This window comes from Hypomesus transpacificus, chromosome 2 (genome assembly GCF_021917145.1).
Source record: "Hypomesus transpacificus isolate Combined female chromosome 2, fHypTra1, whole genome shotgun sequence".
NCBI classification, from domain to species: Eukaryota; Metazoa; Chordata; class Actinopteri; order Osmeriformes; family Osmeridae; genus Hypomesus; species Hypomesus transpacificus.
In genome coordinates, this window is record NC_061061.1 from 16,679,431 (window position 1) to 16,695,999 (window position 16,569).

Below are 16,569 nucleotides of genomic sequence, written 5' to 3' on the forward strand. Positions count from 1 at the left end.
CATGTAGGGTCATACTGTACTTTGCTGTGCAGTAGTCAAAGGAGACCTCATGATTGGGATCATGGCACTTCCATTGTATTCAAAACAAGTCACATTTTTAGTCAAATTACAGATGGGTGCACTGTTCACAGGACCCTTCATATCACTGAAATCGACCGTGCACAGTTCTCACAATCCAAGTATATTTTGCTGACCACTGAACTCTTTTTTAAGCCCCTTTCAATGTCCCCTTTTTGATTGCAGCTGCAGAAACCCTTCACTGACCAGTGGAATGAGACAATAGCCAGGCAGCCAGACCGAAACTCTTTGTTTCATGGATGAGAGTACCACTCGCTCTGCAACTGACTGCCAGGATTGGGGATGCTATTACCCTTCAAATGTATACTTTATCTAAATCCAGACCCACTTTATCTCCCAAGGATTTAGTCAAATTTGGACAATTTCATAGGTCTTGCTTTATATTAAACAAATTGATATACATAGTGGATTCAATAAACGATCAATTATTTGATTATGTTGCATTTTTATGATACTGAAGGAGACCACAGCAGAAAATTATATTTTTATTTATTTATTTAAAGAAACAGGGACAGCGTACAATAAACATTAACCTCAAGAGGAGAGATGCATAGTACCAGGTTTTAGCTCAAGAGCTAATTTTCACCCGTAGTCCCTGGGCAGGCTGATCTTAACTAAAATACACAATACATACATGAATAGTGAAATTTACATTGACCAAATAAATAATATAAAAAAGGACATATTCACACCTTTCATGTACTCAAATCTACTCTTTTAGACCTCAGAACACACACTCAAATGTCAAATGTAATAATGTAACAGCTTTCATAAATGTAAAACATGTAGAAGTTAAAAGTGTATTAGTGTTGCAATCGTAAGGACCTGGGTAGTCGTGAGGTATTTATACCCTGGCATGAAACTAACAGTAGCATTACATAACATCATTGCCACTGTCTTTATCTGCAATGTTCTGTTTCCTAATAAGAGATCAACTTTATCCCATCTTGTTTGTTAATGCTTCACATGTCCCTGTCCCTGATGAACCACGCTGCCTGCTTTCGAATACACGTGTCCCACGCAAGCTGATGTGGAAAAAAACCCCCACCGTAGGATGACAAACAAAAAAATGAATTACACCAGATGCATATCATATAAGTATATATCGCAGTGGAGTTGTACGAGAACAGATAATGTTCCAGTATCGGTAACCTCACCAGAACTTAACTGTATGACTCAAAATAAAAACAGATCTAACGTGTTCTTAGCACACTCCACCCCCCTTTTCCATAGTTGGATTTCCCTCATTAGCATTTCAATGTGGCCGCACTTATTCGATGTGTGCGACTTCACACAAAATCCCATACCGTTCAACGACTTGAAAGTATGACCCGTGCAATATACTGGTACTATTATTTCATCGTATTACACGATGTTATTTCAATTATTGAGTTAAACGCTTTTCAGTTACAAAAAGAATATATTCGTTTGCTGCTTTTTCACCCACCTGCGTGACGTGAAAAATGGAGCAGTCTATCGAAGCCACGCCCCCTGTTCCCCTCCGTACTTTGGAGGCTGGAACACTTGTTTATGAATCAAAACTCAAATCTCTGTGTTAGAGGAAAGTGTATTTTTTTGTTGCATTAAACCATTTAGTTAAACGACTATTAAGGATTAAGTCACAACCAACAAAGGTCAGTAGTTCAAACTTTAGTAGTTTGAGGTAAAGTAATGAAAGATACACACCTTTTAGCTACACACTTATTTTCAACAAAGAAGAAGTCATGGATATTTGCAATGGGAGGCGGCGAAAGATGAGGAGCACGCGGGCCTGTCGAAGACAAGAAGCACAAAATGCAAACGTGAAAATGAAAAGGGACGTGAACAAAGTCCTGAGGACGCTCAAGGTAGAGTATAACAACAACGAGGCCACCGATGTCCCCATGGAAGAGGACTGTTTCTCCACGAACTACTTCAAAAATGAGAACCTGGAGCATGCCCTTGTCATGGCACCGCGTTATAGTTTATTGCGAGAGGTTGGAAGGGGCAGTTATGGGGTAGTTTACGAGGCAATTGCACGTAAGACTGGGGCTAGGGTAGCGGTTAAGAAGCTCCAGTGCGACGCACCTGAGAACGTAGAGCTCGCTCTAGCCGAATTTTGGGCCTTGGCAAGCCTGGAGAAGAAGCACGAGAATGTGGTACAGCTCGAGGAATGTGTTCTACAAAGGAATGGCATGGCCCAAAAAATGAGTCATGGGAATAAAAGGTCCAAGCAATACCTGCGGCTAGTGGAGACTTCAATCAAAGGTAATTGTTTACATTGTACATTCTCCAAGTATTAAGTCTTTCATTGTATCCCGTCGTCTCCTTTCCTGTTAATGGTTGAAATGTGAAGACTAAGCACAACAGAGGTGACAAAAGAAACAAGGAAATCTATAGCCAAGCAGGCTAATCAAAACAATGACTCTCCTAGCAAGCAATAGGATTGCCCTTGGGTTTCCATACATTCTTGGCTTAAATAAAGACCAGTTTCGATTAAGCTTACGGAAGTAAACATTTAAAATGTAATTTATAATGTTAGATTGTATTGTTTCCACTCATACTGATTTAAATAGCAACAATACACCTAACATATATATAAACATTAGGCGATAGCGTTGATTGATACTTAATGATGAGTAAATCACTTGATTCCCTTTTCTTGTAACTAAATATATCAATAGTCTGTGATTTAATTACAAAAAATATTTGGAAATGTATACGTCAACGCTATAGGTTGGAGTTTGAAATGCACTGTGTGCTATTCCTAGCTCGCGAGAGAACATGGTGTACTAGTTGGCCATATGTTAACCCATTCGTTGTTCTATGTATGTGTATATGATAGCACAACAAAGTTATTCAACAACCAGGTTATTTGGGACTGGATATGCAGCTGTTAAACTGTTAGTTCCATCATCAATAATTCAATTGGTTCCATTATATTTATATCCAGTTTGACCCAAATTATTAGTTATTTACATGGATCTCAACAACATAGTATCTTTCTAATCTTGTTGTATTTGGATAATTTTGCTAAACATATCCTGTTTAATCTCACAGTTTAAAGGACAGAGCCCTTACTGGGTCTCTGATAGTTTGTTATGTAAATGTCACCATTTCAACCACTAGTCTTGTCAACCCATAAAATAGTAATCATGGCTCTGACATCTGTGTTTGAATAGTTTGATTAATGAGCTTCTGTATGCTATATTGAAATGTAAACATGGATGTTGTTATACAGTATATGGCTTCATCAGCAACATCTTGGCCTATTCTTTCATAATTTTTTACCAGGATAACCCAGTTTTGGCTCAGCCCTGACGTTAAAGAGTCTGAACCAGCCTCCCTTCTGTGTGCTCCAGTTTCTAACATGTAAAGTTCATGTGCAGGGGTTGGACTTCATCGTGTTAACGTCATGTTATTATATGTTTCATTTAACACTTCAGTACTAGGCATTGCAAATCTTTGGAGACACATAACTGATATGTTTACTCAATCCACATGTTGAATGTATGGTGTTAAGTTTCAAACATTCAGGGGGAAAGGGACAGTATTGTGTTTCTCTACCCTGGTAAATTCAAAATATAATTCAAATTCAGTCCGAACCAGTAGGCATGATCCAAACCTAACCTATTGTAGGTGTGTGTGTGTATATATATATATATATCAAACTTTCTTTATAATCAAATACATCTTTGGTCAGGTAGTGGTTTCTGCCCTGACATCCGGGCTTAATAATGATGAGAGTCTCTTGGCCTTTGGGGACAGTCTGGAGAGGGGATATCCTCTCAAGCCTGGCTTTCTACACTTCTAATTTGCCCTCCTCTAGGCATCTTGAATCTGGTGACTTAATCTTGAGCGGCAGTTGGGGACACAGACAGATTACCTGTCCTGCGCTGGATATCCTGGCCACAGTCCCAACACCAGGGCATTGCTCTGTCCTAGCAGCCCTACAGTTTAACATTTAGACAGCTCAGCAAAGTTTATTTAAACAACAAATCCTACTGGTTTATTGACCATAGTTCAGGAAGGGAAGGGATTGTGTTGGATGGGAAGCGTCTCAATCCAATTGGCTGGAGTTTTGTTTAGATATTTTTAACCGAACCAATCAGATTGAACTTGTAACGTGAGTGTGACTCGGCATTAAAAACAATCTCTCCACACGAGGCTCAAGTCTGGGTTAAGCTGTGAGACAGTGTTTATTTAGGGGTCAAGGGGCTCTGATCTCAGAGCAATGCGTCTTCTTTTTTTTCTATTTCGACGTCTCGTTACAAGATGTGGGTTAAACGGAACGATCTTTATGTCTGACATAACTGTCTGTGAGCAGCTGTCCCCAATCTTGATCCAACATGATTATTGTGACTGAGGATCTTATAAACTCAGAATATTGATATAAGTTTTGTCCTATAGGCCTAGACATAGTTATTGGCTAGTGGGTGTAAGCTGTAGACAAACCACCGAGACCAGATACTGAAGTGGAAACAAATATTTTGGCCATCTTTGTTTCCAAAACTTTAAGATTCCATTGCTGTCGTTGATGTTGGTGTTGAACAGCACAATGGGCTTTTCTATAGGTCTTTGTCATGAGCTTAAATCCAGATTTGTACACTGTGTTCCATTTGACGTGTCATCACCTTAGAAACCATCCGAAGGCGGAGCTACAGTGAGGGTACTGCCAGAGACTGAGCTGTAACAAACTGGCTTTGTGTGCCAGTTGGCTGCCATGTTGTTAAGTCTTCTCCTGCCAGAAACCGTTTTGACTGACGTTCGGGTTCCTCCCCCTCCCCAGGTGAACGGGTCCTGGGCTACCCAGAGGAGCCATGCTACCTGTGGTTCGTCATGGAGTTCTGCGAAGGCGGCGACCTCAACCAGTTCATCCTGTCGCGGCGACCCGACCCCCGAACCAACAGGAGCTTCATGCGGCAGCTCACTAGCGCCGTCGCCTTCCTCCACAAGAACAACATCGTCCACCGCGACCTCAAGCCCGACAACATCCTCATCTCACAGAAGTCAGGCTCTCCCGTGCTCAAAGTGGCCGACTTTGGCCTGAGCAAGGTGTGCGCCGGCCTGGGCGGAGCTGGAGGGAAGGACGGGGAGGACTGCTGTCTGGCGGGAGGAGGAGGAGGAGGCGGCAACCACAACAAAAACACCTCGGTGAACGTCAACAAGTTCTGGCTGTCGTCGGCCTGCGGATCGGACTTCTTCATGGCGCCAGAGGTGTGGGAGGGTCACTACACGGCCAAGGCAGACATCTTCGCCCTGGGCATCATCATCTGGGCCATGATCGAGAGGATCACCTTCATCGACGCAGAGTCCAAGCGCGAACTCCTGGGCACCTACATCCGGCAGGGCACGGAGATCGTGCCCGTGGGCGAGGCCCTGTTGGAGAACCCCAAGATGGTGCTCCACATCCCCCAGAAGACCCGGAGCTCCATGTCGGAGGGGGTGAAGAAGTTGCTCCAGGACATGCTGGCTGTCAACCCCCAGGACCGGCCCGATGCCTTCCAGCTGGAGGTGCGGGTGGACCAGGTCACGTGTGCTGCGTGACCCCCCCCCTCTCTCCTTCCTCCCCCGACCCTCACCTTTACAACCCTCACCCAGCCAGAGAAGGGAGCCCGTCGTTAAACAGGTACAGTTCTAACTTCCCTTTTCCACACATGCATAAGCATATACACACACACACACACACACACACACAAACACTTATTTACATACACACGCACACAGGCATACGCACACTACTTATATGTATTCTTTCTAGTTGAACACAACTCAGCATGGCCACCTTGACCCCATTTTAGAAGTTAATCCTATTACGTTGTTTACCCATCAACCTCAAGTGCATTGGCAACTGGTTGTGATGTCGCTCATTTGTGATTGGTCACGACATCCCCAGCTGCTTTGGCGCACTTCTGCTTAGTTAGCAAGAAATACATTCCTGTTCTGTGTTGAACTTAGGGCCGCGTTCCTGTGAAGGGCTTATCAGCTTTTCATTGGTACCCACTTCAAGCAGTGAAAGCTATTTGTTTCTTGACAGCTTGAATTTCTTTTTTTCTCTGACAAACTGTTCTTGTCAGTTTTAGGATTTGGCCTCCCTCCATTTCATCTTGGTTCACACAGACTCGAGGCAGATACAGAGATAATATGGAGACTAAGGCTGGTAGCTGAAGTCCAGTTCAGACTGTCAGAGGACTAACATGTTGTGGCCAGAGACCAGACAGGAATGCCCCAAGTTCCAGCTCTGCTTTTGTTGCCGACGTTGTTATTCTATTCATTCAGTCGACCACCCCTCCCTCTCTCGCTCTCTTTCGTTCTCTCTCACGTTTTGCCTATCATTTTCTCTCTCTTGTTTTCATTCTCCGTGGGTTTAATCAAAGCCGTCCTACTTCCCCTGAGGGCCAGAGTGTACCCAGGGAGGTTGCCAGAGCTAGTCTAAAAACCCTCCCTCACCGCAGTACATGACTCCTCATAACTCCATCCATATAGCTTCTAATTGGGCTTTTATTCGTGTGTGTGTGTGTGTGTACCCAGTCGACCTGGGTACTTTTCACACGCCGAACTCCCTGCCCTGTGTGCTGTTTCGCGATCCTGTCAGGTTGACTAACTCGGATCCCGGCCCACACCTTGTTCGTTCTGACAGCTCCACAAGGTTGTTGGCTTGTGTTCACCGCCCCGGGGCCTGAGCCTGGCAGGTCAATTCTGTTCTGTTGATCAGGATGTGGGAATATCTGACACAACTCGTTTCAACCAACACATGCTTGGCAACTTGGAGTTTTGATTAAGTCGTGTCGAGTCATGGAGCGTTCGGTCAAGTCTGCATGGTGAACCCAACCCAACTTTGGTCGTAGTTCAGAAAGACGGAGTAGTTTACTTATCTCTATATAGGCAAGACAACACCCAGTCCCTATAGCAAGGCTGTAATTGCCTCGGGGGGGAAGGGGGGGGGTCTCAGTGAGCTGTAAGTGATGTTATCTGACTGATCGTTATGCTGCACAGTCCCATGCCATGAGCTGGAAATGGCTGAGTCACCAGAGAGACTTCAGACTGACAGCTCTCAGAGACGGAGGCAGTGCCTTGTTAAAGCCTCTCCCCCCCCCTCCCCCCGAGATGGAATTGATTGGCATGCTGTGGAGGAGTTGGTGGGGGCGGGGGAGTCCCGGAAGAGATGTGATGGTGTTGATTTGCTGGATGGAACACTCAGCCCTTGCGTTGCTATAATTGTCTCTTCACGACATGATGCACTGTTCACTGATATCTGTTCTTGTCTTCTACAATCCGGCCTGATCTGTGGTTAAAGGAAGCCAGCCTTGGAAGCCCACCAGGTCTCCTCTGAACCAGTAACTGAGGCCAGCTTCGGATCGAAACTCCAGCTCTCCTAACCGAACCCTTGTTTTCGTGTACTTCCTTTCCCCCTCCAACCCTGTCCCCTGTCTGGCAGTCCCCAGCTGGTCAGTGAGCTGTGAGTGACTTGGCAGCAAAGGCGGGTGTTGCGTGCCTCTGTCATCAGGATCAGAGTGGCCTCATTCCCCTCCTAAAGCTTGCTGGGACAGCTCTTACACAACCATGCCACCTCCCCCCCCCCCCCCCCTCCCTGTCTCTTCTCCAAACGGGAGAATCCATCATCTGTCAGAGAAAGAGGGGGATTAGTGCTGTGGAGGCAGGGGGGTGTGTGTGTGCGTGTGCATGTGCACGTAGCATGATAAGGGATTTTGACCTGTGTTAAGTGCAAATCCTTTCAGCACTCTCTAATTACAAGCAGGGGATTAGACTCCAAACTGAAATTGAGATAATCGTCACGGAGACCATAACCATGGTCATCATCTCTTTTTGTTTGGTTTACATACGCAAAACACAAACACACGCAGCGTACTGGGTTTTGGGGTATAGTCGCCCCTTCGCCCCTTCCTCTCAGAACAGCAGCACTCAAGACATCAGCTGCTACTCCGGGGTTAGAACGTCTCCTCCCCCCTCCCCCCTCCCCCCCCCCCCTCTCATCACGGCAGACAATGGGCCCACTGCTCTCTCTCTGAGGGTTTACTACAGATCACGTTTGGAACATTTTGTCCTCTCCCTGCCCGCCCGCCTGCCTGCCGCTCTGCCTCTGTACAGCAGGCCAGTGCACTGTAGCACTCCTGTTCTTTCTGTATTTGGGGGGTTTTCCCTCGTCTAATGTTGCTATTTAATATGAAAAATGTATATTTTTTTCTTCTTCTATTGATCGCCAAGACAGTCTTGGGTTGTTTTTGGAAGTGATAGACCATGCCACATGCCAAATTTAAGTCTCAAACTAACGCCGTCAGAAGAAAACATTGTTCGTGAGGTCTCTCTCTGTATGGGTTTAGGTACATACATGATGTTCATCTTATTTACAGAGAGTGGTACTACTGGAACTTCAACCTAGATAATATGTCAAACAGGCCACAGGTTTGGGCACAGTGTACACTTCAGAAGAAGGCCATGAGGCAAAGGGAACAAAATGTTTAAAATGCTTTTTCTACTTCTGTCTTTACCCATTGGTCTGTGTGGAAGGGCGGTTGTTTGGACAGTGGTTTGAATGTACAGAACGGTATGTACTCTGAGGCTTGTGGGCGTGGCTGAACTGTATGTATAGAGGCTGATTACCAGGGAAGCTGTTACTGTTTGTGTGTGTGTGTGTGTGTGTGTGTGTGTGTGTGTGTGTGTGTGTGTGTGTGCGCGCGCGCGTGTGTCTGAAAAGAGGGGAGGGTGTTAAAGGGGTAAAGTTAGTGATAGAGGAATACCTAGGGACTCAAATGTTGGTAGGGGAACACGACGGCAGGGTTTTTAGCGAGCGGGAGAAGGTGTAGAGGGTGAAGTTGGGTTATGTTACGGGGTGGGGGGGGTGCGAAAGGGCTTGTAAAAAGGAACCCTCAGCTGGGAGGTGGAATGTGTTTTGTGCAGTCCCTCTATCAAGTAAGTACTTTAAACACCATTTAGTGGTTTTGGCAACTGTCAGCATGGTCCAATTAAAGATAATATCATGAATTATCTCAGCTCGAATATCCTGAATAGTCATAAAAAAAGAACTGAATTTGGGCAAAAAATAAGGCCAGCGTTAGCAATAATCAGTATAGACCCAGTTCTTTCTTTTCTTGTTTTTTTTTTTGCCTCATTGCAAATTTAACTATTAAGAAACACCTAGCTTCATTGTTCTCTCTCCTAGTTCAGAAAAGGGGTCGACCAATGGGGTGTTCTGTAACTCTGGGAACCTCAGTAGCCAATGCGGTGTTCTGTAACTCTGGGAACCTCAGTAGCCAATGCGGTGTTCCCTAACTGGGAACCTCAATGGCCTTTCCACTTCTCTGCCCCCATTGAAAAACACAAGGATGACTGCTCACGAAACGAGATCTAATAGATCTCCTGTTGACCCCTCTGTGCCTTGCCCCCAGGATGCCCCTGCCCCAGCCGCTCTGTGTCACCGTCTACCATCCCCCCAAACCCCAGGCTCTCCGCCTCTCGTCGAAACACAACTCAGCATCTCCACTGCTAGCTGTCAGTCCACCAGTACTGTTTGCCAACTGCGTTCCTTTTATTTATTTATATTTTTTATGTAACTCCTCGTTACAAAAGTATGTGTATGGTCAGTCCTGGTAGCTTTGAATGTTTACATAACTGCAAGCCTTTGTGCAGCCATTTTCTGGGCCTTTTTAAGAGTCTGAATTATAGATGAGAGGGGGAATCTGCAGCATCTGTGAGAGTAGGACAGAGGACCTAATGTACTAAGTGGCACTATAGAGAGTCCACATTATCCTAGGTTCACGGGGGTCAGATGGCTGAGCGGTTAGGTAGTCGGGCTATAAATTAGAAGGTTGTTGGTTTGATTCCCTGCCGTGCCAAATGACATTGTGTTCTTGGGCAAGGCACTTCACCCTACTTGCCTCGGGGAGAATGTCCCTGTACTTACTGTAAGTCGCTCTGGATAAGAGCGTCTGCTAAATGTACTGTATGTATTCTTATTTGTTTACAATGTGACAGAGGGTCCTGAAGTCTGTAGCTATCAGACAACTGAAGTCTGTAGCAATGTAGCCCCAGTCCTCAACTGTTAACTCCCCGTGGAGGCATCACTTCAAGATGTGTGTGTTTGTTTACCTGAGGCTTAGAGCATTTATTTCACCCAAAGCCAAACAGCCGTCGCGCCAACTTTCAGTTTGGTGTGCCAGGTAGTTTGCTCTTTCTGAGTTTCACTTCACCTTCCCTTGAGCTCTCTATTGGTCTAGAGTGGTGTGGTCAGCCTGGCTAGAAATAACCGGTTTCGGTGAAGACCAGACTCCCCTTCTGCTTTTAATTGCCTTGCTGACAGTCTCTCTTTCTGGGGTGAGCCTGGCGTGTTGCCATGACTCCTTGTTGTGTAATTTACAGAAGACGTGTGGCAGTGGTGGGTGGACGAAGCCTTCCGATCCTTTCAGACTTGCGGAGGGAAATGATTCTGCTTGGTTGAGTGTGATGGAATGATGAGTGCCTCAGCAGGACAGGGAGTCTGACACGCTCCATGTTGTGTTTGAAAGGGATTCCTTTGATTTGGGCAGGTACTAGTTTGCGGATAATAACACAGTTTGAAAGGCAGGGGTGGACCTGGTGATTTCAAGGCTGTTATTTTAAAGGGCAATAGATGGTTAAAGTAGTTGGGCTCTGATGACCTTATCCCAAGTCAACTCTTCTGCTTAATTTGTTCCCATGTGAAGAACTATTATATCACAGGCATAAGGCTATTTAAATGATTAACAGGTTTTTTTTTCGATTGAGACTCTTCAAACTCATTTACTCTCAGCCAAGCAGGATGCATTGGTTTGGTTAGTGCAACCACAAAATAAAAATAATAAATAAAAACTTGCTTGTAAAAAACAGCCAATGTTCTTTCCTCCAGCTGTGAAGGTAAAGTGTTGTTACTGTGACAGCAGGGGAGCCAGCCCCCTCCAGCCCCCTCTCCTTCCCCAGAGATACCAGTCTGGACTGGATTTGAACAAGGTAGCCTTTCTGGGTCAGTTGTGTAACGTATGGGGGTGGTTGAAGTCACACAATGAAGCACAGTTTCCCCGAGCCTCAGTTTAACCTGCGATGCTGCAGTTATGGTCATGAATCATTAGGGCATGCGTTTGTATGCGGTTTTGGGGTACTGTGCACTAATGCACAAAGCCGTAGACGTGTGGTTTGAAACGGTGTGTTTACAGAGCTTATTTCTGGGTTTGGCAGTTATACAGGACAGCCACTGGTGTTGTGTGTGTGCTGGAGTATGGGAGACGTGCCAGGAACATGTGGGACTCCCTCCTAAAATGGATGTGTCCTCGAGACTAGACCCTTCTCTGTCTCCTTAAGCAGCCACGGGTGGCTCAGAGCCGTAGAGCTTAGTGTTAACTAGTCTTAACTTAACTAGTCTAGATTTAACTAGTCTTAACTTAACTAGTTTTATTTTACGTATTTCCTGTCAGGTCTGTATTATATTTCCCTGGCTGTGCATGGTGGCTGAGCATGGTGGCTGAGCATGGTGGCTGAGCATGGTGGCTGTGCATGGTGGCTGTGCATGGTGGCTGTGCATGGAGGCTGTGCATGGAGGACAGTGAAGGGAGAATCATCTGACAGCCATCGATCTGAGATGTGAGCTATTGACCTGAGTCGGGCCCGGCCGGTCGGGCCTGGTTGCCCCTCAGCCTGTCTGCTGCAGGTTTGTCTCCAGGCACACTCAGTCTCAGAGTGCTGATATAAGCACAAGGAAAAGGGTGCACAATCTCCAGGTGCTTGACTTAGGCAACCTGACAAGCTGGGAGGTTTCTCTGACTGAAGAGAAGAGGCTGGTTGACTGTTTCGTTTTTATATAATGGGTGTAACTTGGGTATGTGAAGTTTAATAGGATTGGTATGCTCTTGTGTTATTTCCTGCTGGCATAGGTAGAAGGGATGAGTAATGGATGCCATTGAGAATGTTTTCAGCCTGGTTTTGCATGTCGGTAGACTTTCTCCTTTGTGCTTGATACAGAATCAACTGTGACCCACTTGTGCGCCAAGCGTGTTTTGAAGGATTAGGTAACCTGGGAAACAAACACGGGGCAACTCTTGGCTTTCTTTAGAATGTTGACCCTATTTAAAACCGACTTTTCTTTTGATGGAGAGTGTCATTGGAATTAAAAGTGTAGGATCTACTTTACGTCATCATGTCATGTTTGGGATTGTTTATTTATTTTGGTTTCAAAGCGATTTATATAACAAAGCCCAGTTTTATATAATTCTTCTGGGTAAGTTCTGTGTCATGATTGGTTGACACGATGTTTGAGGCCACCAATTAGCATCCTTGTAGCTTTTGTTTATATCGCAAACCCGTTGACCAGAGGGTGTGGGAAACATACTCAAATCCCATGTTGAGAAGAGATAACTGAAATCCAGTGTAAGACATTAAACCAAGATCGCTTTTGGTTCATGGCTTTTATCCATAGAGCACGCCATGAGGTTGCATGACACAGTGCCTGCTTCCAGGCACGTATACTTTACAGGCCTTACATAATGCAGCGGTTCTATATTTAAATTCAACCGAGTCATTTCTACAGTTCAACGGGTCACGCCATCATTTCCCTACTGCACCAAATCACTTGGCCAGAATTAGATTTTTCTGATTGCCCGGTTAATCCTTATTCTGTGTGTGCTAACGTCCAACCGATATGTTTTCTCCTCCTGTCTGCAGGTTTGTTTACCAAGTCAATGTGAGTTCCACGTCTGTGTAGAAATGGAAAAAGGGACGGCTTGAATCTCTGAACTGTGAACTTTCCCCATCACTACAGAATGTGAAGAAAACCACACAGGAGAGTAAGTGAAGGGCTGGCCAGCCCTTCTGAAACCCCCAGGTTGACCACACACATGTGAAAGCTATGCAATCACTTCATAAGGAATACCAGTCTCCCATGTTTCCTTTCATCTTAATTTGGATGTTGTTACTATAATCATGATCAAGCGAATGACATTGACCTGTTTGCAAGGTGTGACTGTGCCACAAAGTGTTCCTGGGCTTGGACACTGCAAAAGAATCAATGTTTGAAATGTTTTAGGGAAAAGTCTAGTTTGAAATGAACCTAGTCTTGGCACAAAATATTTTTCTTTCTTACCCCCCCAACTATTGGTCAGCACTTAATACAGCAATGTTGTTCCCCTGCCCTGTTATGTTGGCATGTGTTGCTCTGCTTGATGGGTGAGGGCTTAGCCTTCAGAAGAGGCTAGCATGTTGCACTGTGTACCCACAAGACCAGACAAAAAAAAAAAGGATCAACTTTGACCACCAATGAAGATAATGGGACTGTGAAAGTGCAATGTGAATATAGTGGGTATACAGTGTCCCATGTTCCTCCAGCTCAAATGTTTATTTCATTTGTCAAAAAAGAAGCGAAACTTTCGCTGTTCCTTCCGTTACACCCTTGTGCCTTATTTTACCCTCATCAAATGAAGGCGTAAACAATTTGATTCCAAAATAATGACATTTTTTATTCGCTTTTGTCATGCAGTATATTGTTTGCCCGCTCCTAACAAGCCTATATCAGTTCATATTTTGTGCATTTGAAGCCAAAACGTGCCCGGTTCCCAGATGAGATCATGGGCATTAGCAACTGCTTATACCAATATTTTTATTTTTTTTATGAATCAGATAACTGGGTTATTTATCCCAGTGTGTATCAAAAGTTAACCTTCTATCTGAAATAGATTGTTAATTTGGTTGACTACCTGTTATGAAAAGTCTTACATTATACAAAATGATGGCGACTCTGAGCCTCTTGTAGTTTTGATGTGGGTTTGTGTGTGACTCCTCAAAATCAAGACAAATTGTAAAATATATTCGAGGAATGACTTTGCAGTCTTTTGGATTTATAGGGAAAATGGGAATCTTTTAAATTCCTTGTTAACTTTCTTATTTACTGATTTGATTATGGATATTGTTTTACCAATGTGTTGTTTCAAAGGAATTTGCTGTTAAACTGTAAATAATGTTATGGTTAATGGTATGGGATCAAATGACAGTTATGATCGAAATCTTCAGATCTTTGTGATTTAATGGTTCTTTAATATCTGTTAAAGGGGTGCTTCATTGGAGGGATTTAGGACTGGGAAACAGTACCCTGAGCTACTCCCAAACAAGGATGTATCAGAATGCAAACTCGAAACAGTTCAATGTCAGAGCATTATAAGTGCCCCAAAAAAAGCACCTCTTCTCTTTTAAGGGAGCGTTTTGAAAACGCCAGAATGTGACAAATATGCTTTGTAAAACGTTGTCAAGGCACCAGTTCGTTTTTCTGTCTGTGTTCTAAAGTGAGTAAGCTCATCACACGCACCTTGCAGTCCTAGGGGGCACGGCGCCTCGCTGGCTCTCCTCTGAGCCAAGAGCCACCCGTGTCACTTCCTGTAAAGGATCACAAACGTCAACAGCATGATATGGGGTGTATGGGACCAATACACCGATGCACTCTCGGAGTAGAGTACACAAAGCAGCGTCTAGATAGTTATTGTTTCACAAACACTACCACCCCCTATGTTGCTACCTAAAGGATTGTAAAGTGAATTCTAGTTATGATCCCTGTTGTAAGTTCTCCCTACAAAACAACAGATGTCTGTTCAGGTAGCAGACAGTCAGCTCCGCAGGGCGTTACAGATATCCTGGCATGGGATTGTCTAGTCAACAGGCACCAACATGAACCGCTGGATTAAATGCATGTGGAGTCTCAAGTCTGATTCTGTATTGGGCATGTTGTCCACAGTCTGATTTAGGCTCCCAAGAGCATGGAGGGTTGATGGTGTTTGAGGACTTGATGACTCTTGTGCAGGATCAATTTTTTAGGGAGGATACTTGCGTTTAGGCAAACTGCTCCTTATTTAATTGTAGGTCCAGTTTAGAAGATTGTACTGGTTTTAGTTTAACAGTTTACATATATTCAACACAGTGATAGACACTTGGACAAGTGTGTTGATAGTATGGTCCTACCTCATTTTCCTAGAAGTCTGGAAGGTTTCCTTCCTCTCGACAGTTTCACGTGAAAATGTCAATTTAGACTAGTTTCAGTCAGCATTAACTGGGGTCAGAAAGCTATTACTTTGGGGAGAATACTTAGTTTTTTTTTTTTTTTTTTTTTTTTTACCTCTGACTATCTTCAACCTCAACCAACTTAACTAAAACATCTGTGATTCTGTGGTTTTTGCGAGCTACCACTTGATATTTTGAAAACCTTAGCAGAAGATTCACAGGTTATTTAGACTGTTACTTACAACAAAACTCACCTCTCTCACTTTTCTCAGATACCCCTGTGTTCATGTTCATGTTACACTTGAGTGAACCACCTTGACTCAACCTGTATTCCTCACACTTGAGCTTCTACCTAAGGGACCAATGACATACCTGGAAAAAGAAACCGACCTGTGTTAATCGAACTTTTAACCGCTTTCTCAGTGTTAAGTATAAGAGTGCTCCAATAACCCTTCTTTTGACCACCTGAGCTCAGTACAAAACTGTGATCACGTGGGGTGGGAGGACCTCTCTCTACCACTTATGATACTGAACACGGATTACATAAATGGTGAGTCAATGTTATCATGGTGGCAAACTATAATTTGAGTTTCCTGGTGTTCCTCAGGGTCCTTTGGTACTACTCCTTGTACAGTTAACATAATTCCACTTGAAAACCAAGATTTTATCCGCTATGCAACCCTCTGTAATCACACCCTCTTTCTCACTTTCCAAACATTGTGCGAGAAACCACACGCCACTTGTTGTTTTTCTGTTTGGTATATCCTCAAGTCTTTCAGAACCTCTGTGAAGTGTATACAATAATGTGTCTTTCATGATGTCATGTAAAATACAAGCTTTTTTTGTTCATAAAGCAGACTGGAGCCATTAGATGTTTTAGCAAAGCATCGTTTTTTGTTTACTGTAAATATGTTTGACAACTTCTGTTTTTCTTGAAATAAATGATCAAAAATAGTTATTTGTTTTTGTTTTTTTATTAGGCTGTTCATCTAAAATGGCACCTTACAATTTGTACAGAAACAAATCAACACATTCATCCATACCTCCAAATCCCAAGCACTGCAAAAGATGACAAGTGTCAGACACATGGTGACAGTCAATGGGGGTAGATTTTTCGGTTGTGCCTAACGTCAGACCATCTCAGCGCACTGAGCTGTTGTGCCGGTGTATTTTACCGTTACCATGAACGAACACGCGGCTTACTGAGGAAAATCACCAAATGAAAGAGGCCGTTTCCCACAGCAGTCAATAATCCCTGAGATCCCCGCGGCTGTCTGCCTCGCTGGATTATCCCACAGGGCTTGTTGGATCTGGCCGAAATTCAAACCGGCTCAAACCCTGGGTAAACACGTCTGCTTTCCTCCGTGAACAACAACGTGATGTGGATCGGTACCATAATAGAATGAACTGTGTTGTTTTTAGAGAGGATTCATTTAAAATAAACATTTGAAATTACATTTATGTGAAGAGGTGTTTTGAGGTCTATTTCAAAACCACAACGATTCT

The 16,569-nt window shown here is 44.1% G+C and overlaps 1 protein-coding gene across 1 annotated transcript; it reads left to right on the forward strand.

The window, feature by feature from the left end:
• Positions 1 to 1,597: 1,597 nt before the first annotated feature.
• On the forward strand, positions 1,598 to 16,017 carry stk35 (serine/threonine kinase 35). Its single transcript, XM_047028375.1, has 3 exons — positions 1,598 to 2,325; positions 4,847 to 5,686; positions 12,745 to 16,017. The coding sequence occupies exons 1-2, from the start codon at positions 1,803 to 1,805 to the stop codon at positions 5,602 to 5,604; spliced, it is 1,281 nt and encodes a 426-aa protein (XP_046884331.1). The 5' UTR covers positions 1,598 to 1,802; the 3' UTR covers positions 5,605 to 5,686; positions 12,745 to 16,017.
• Positions 16,018 to 16,569: the final 552 nt, after the last annotated feature.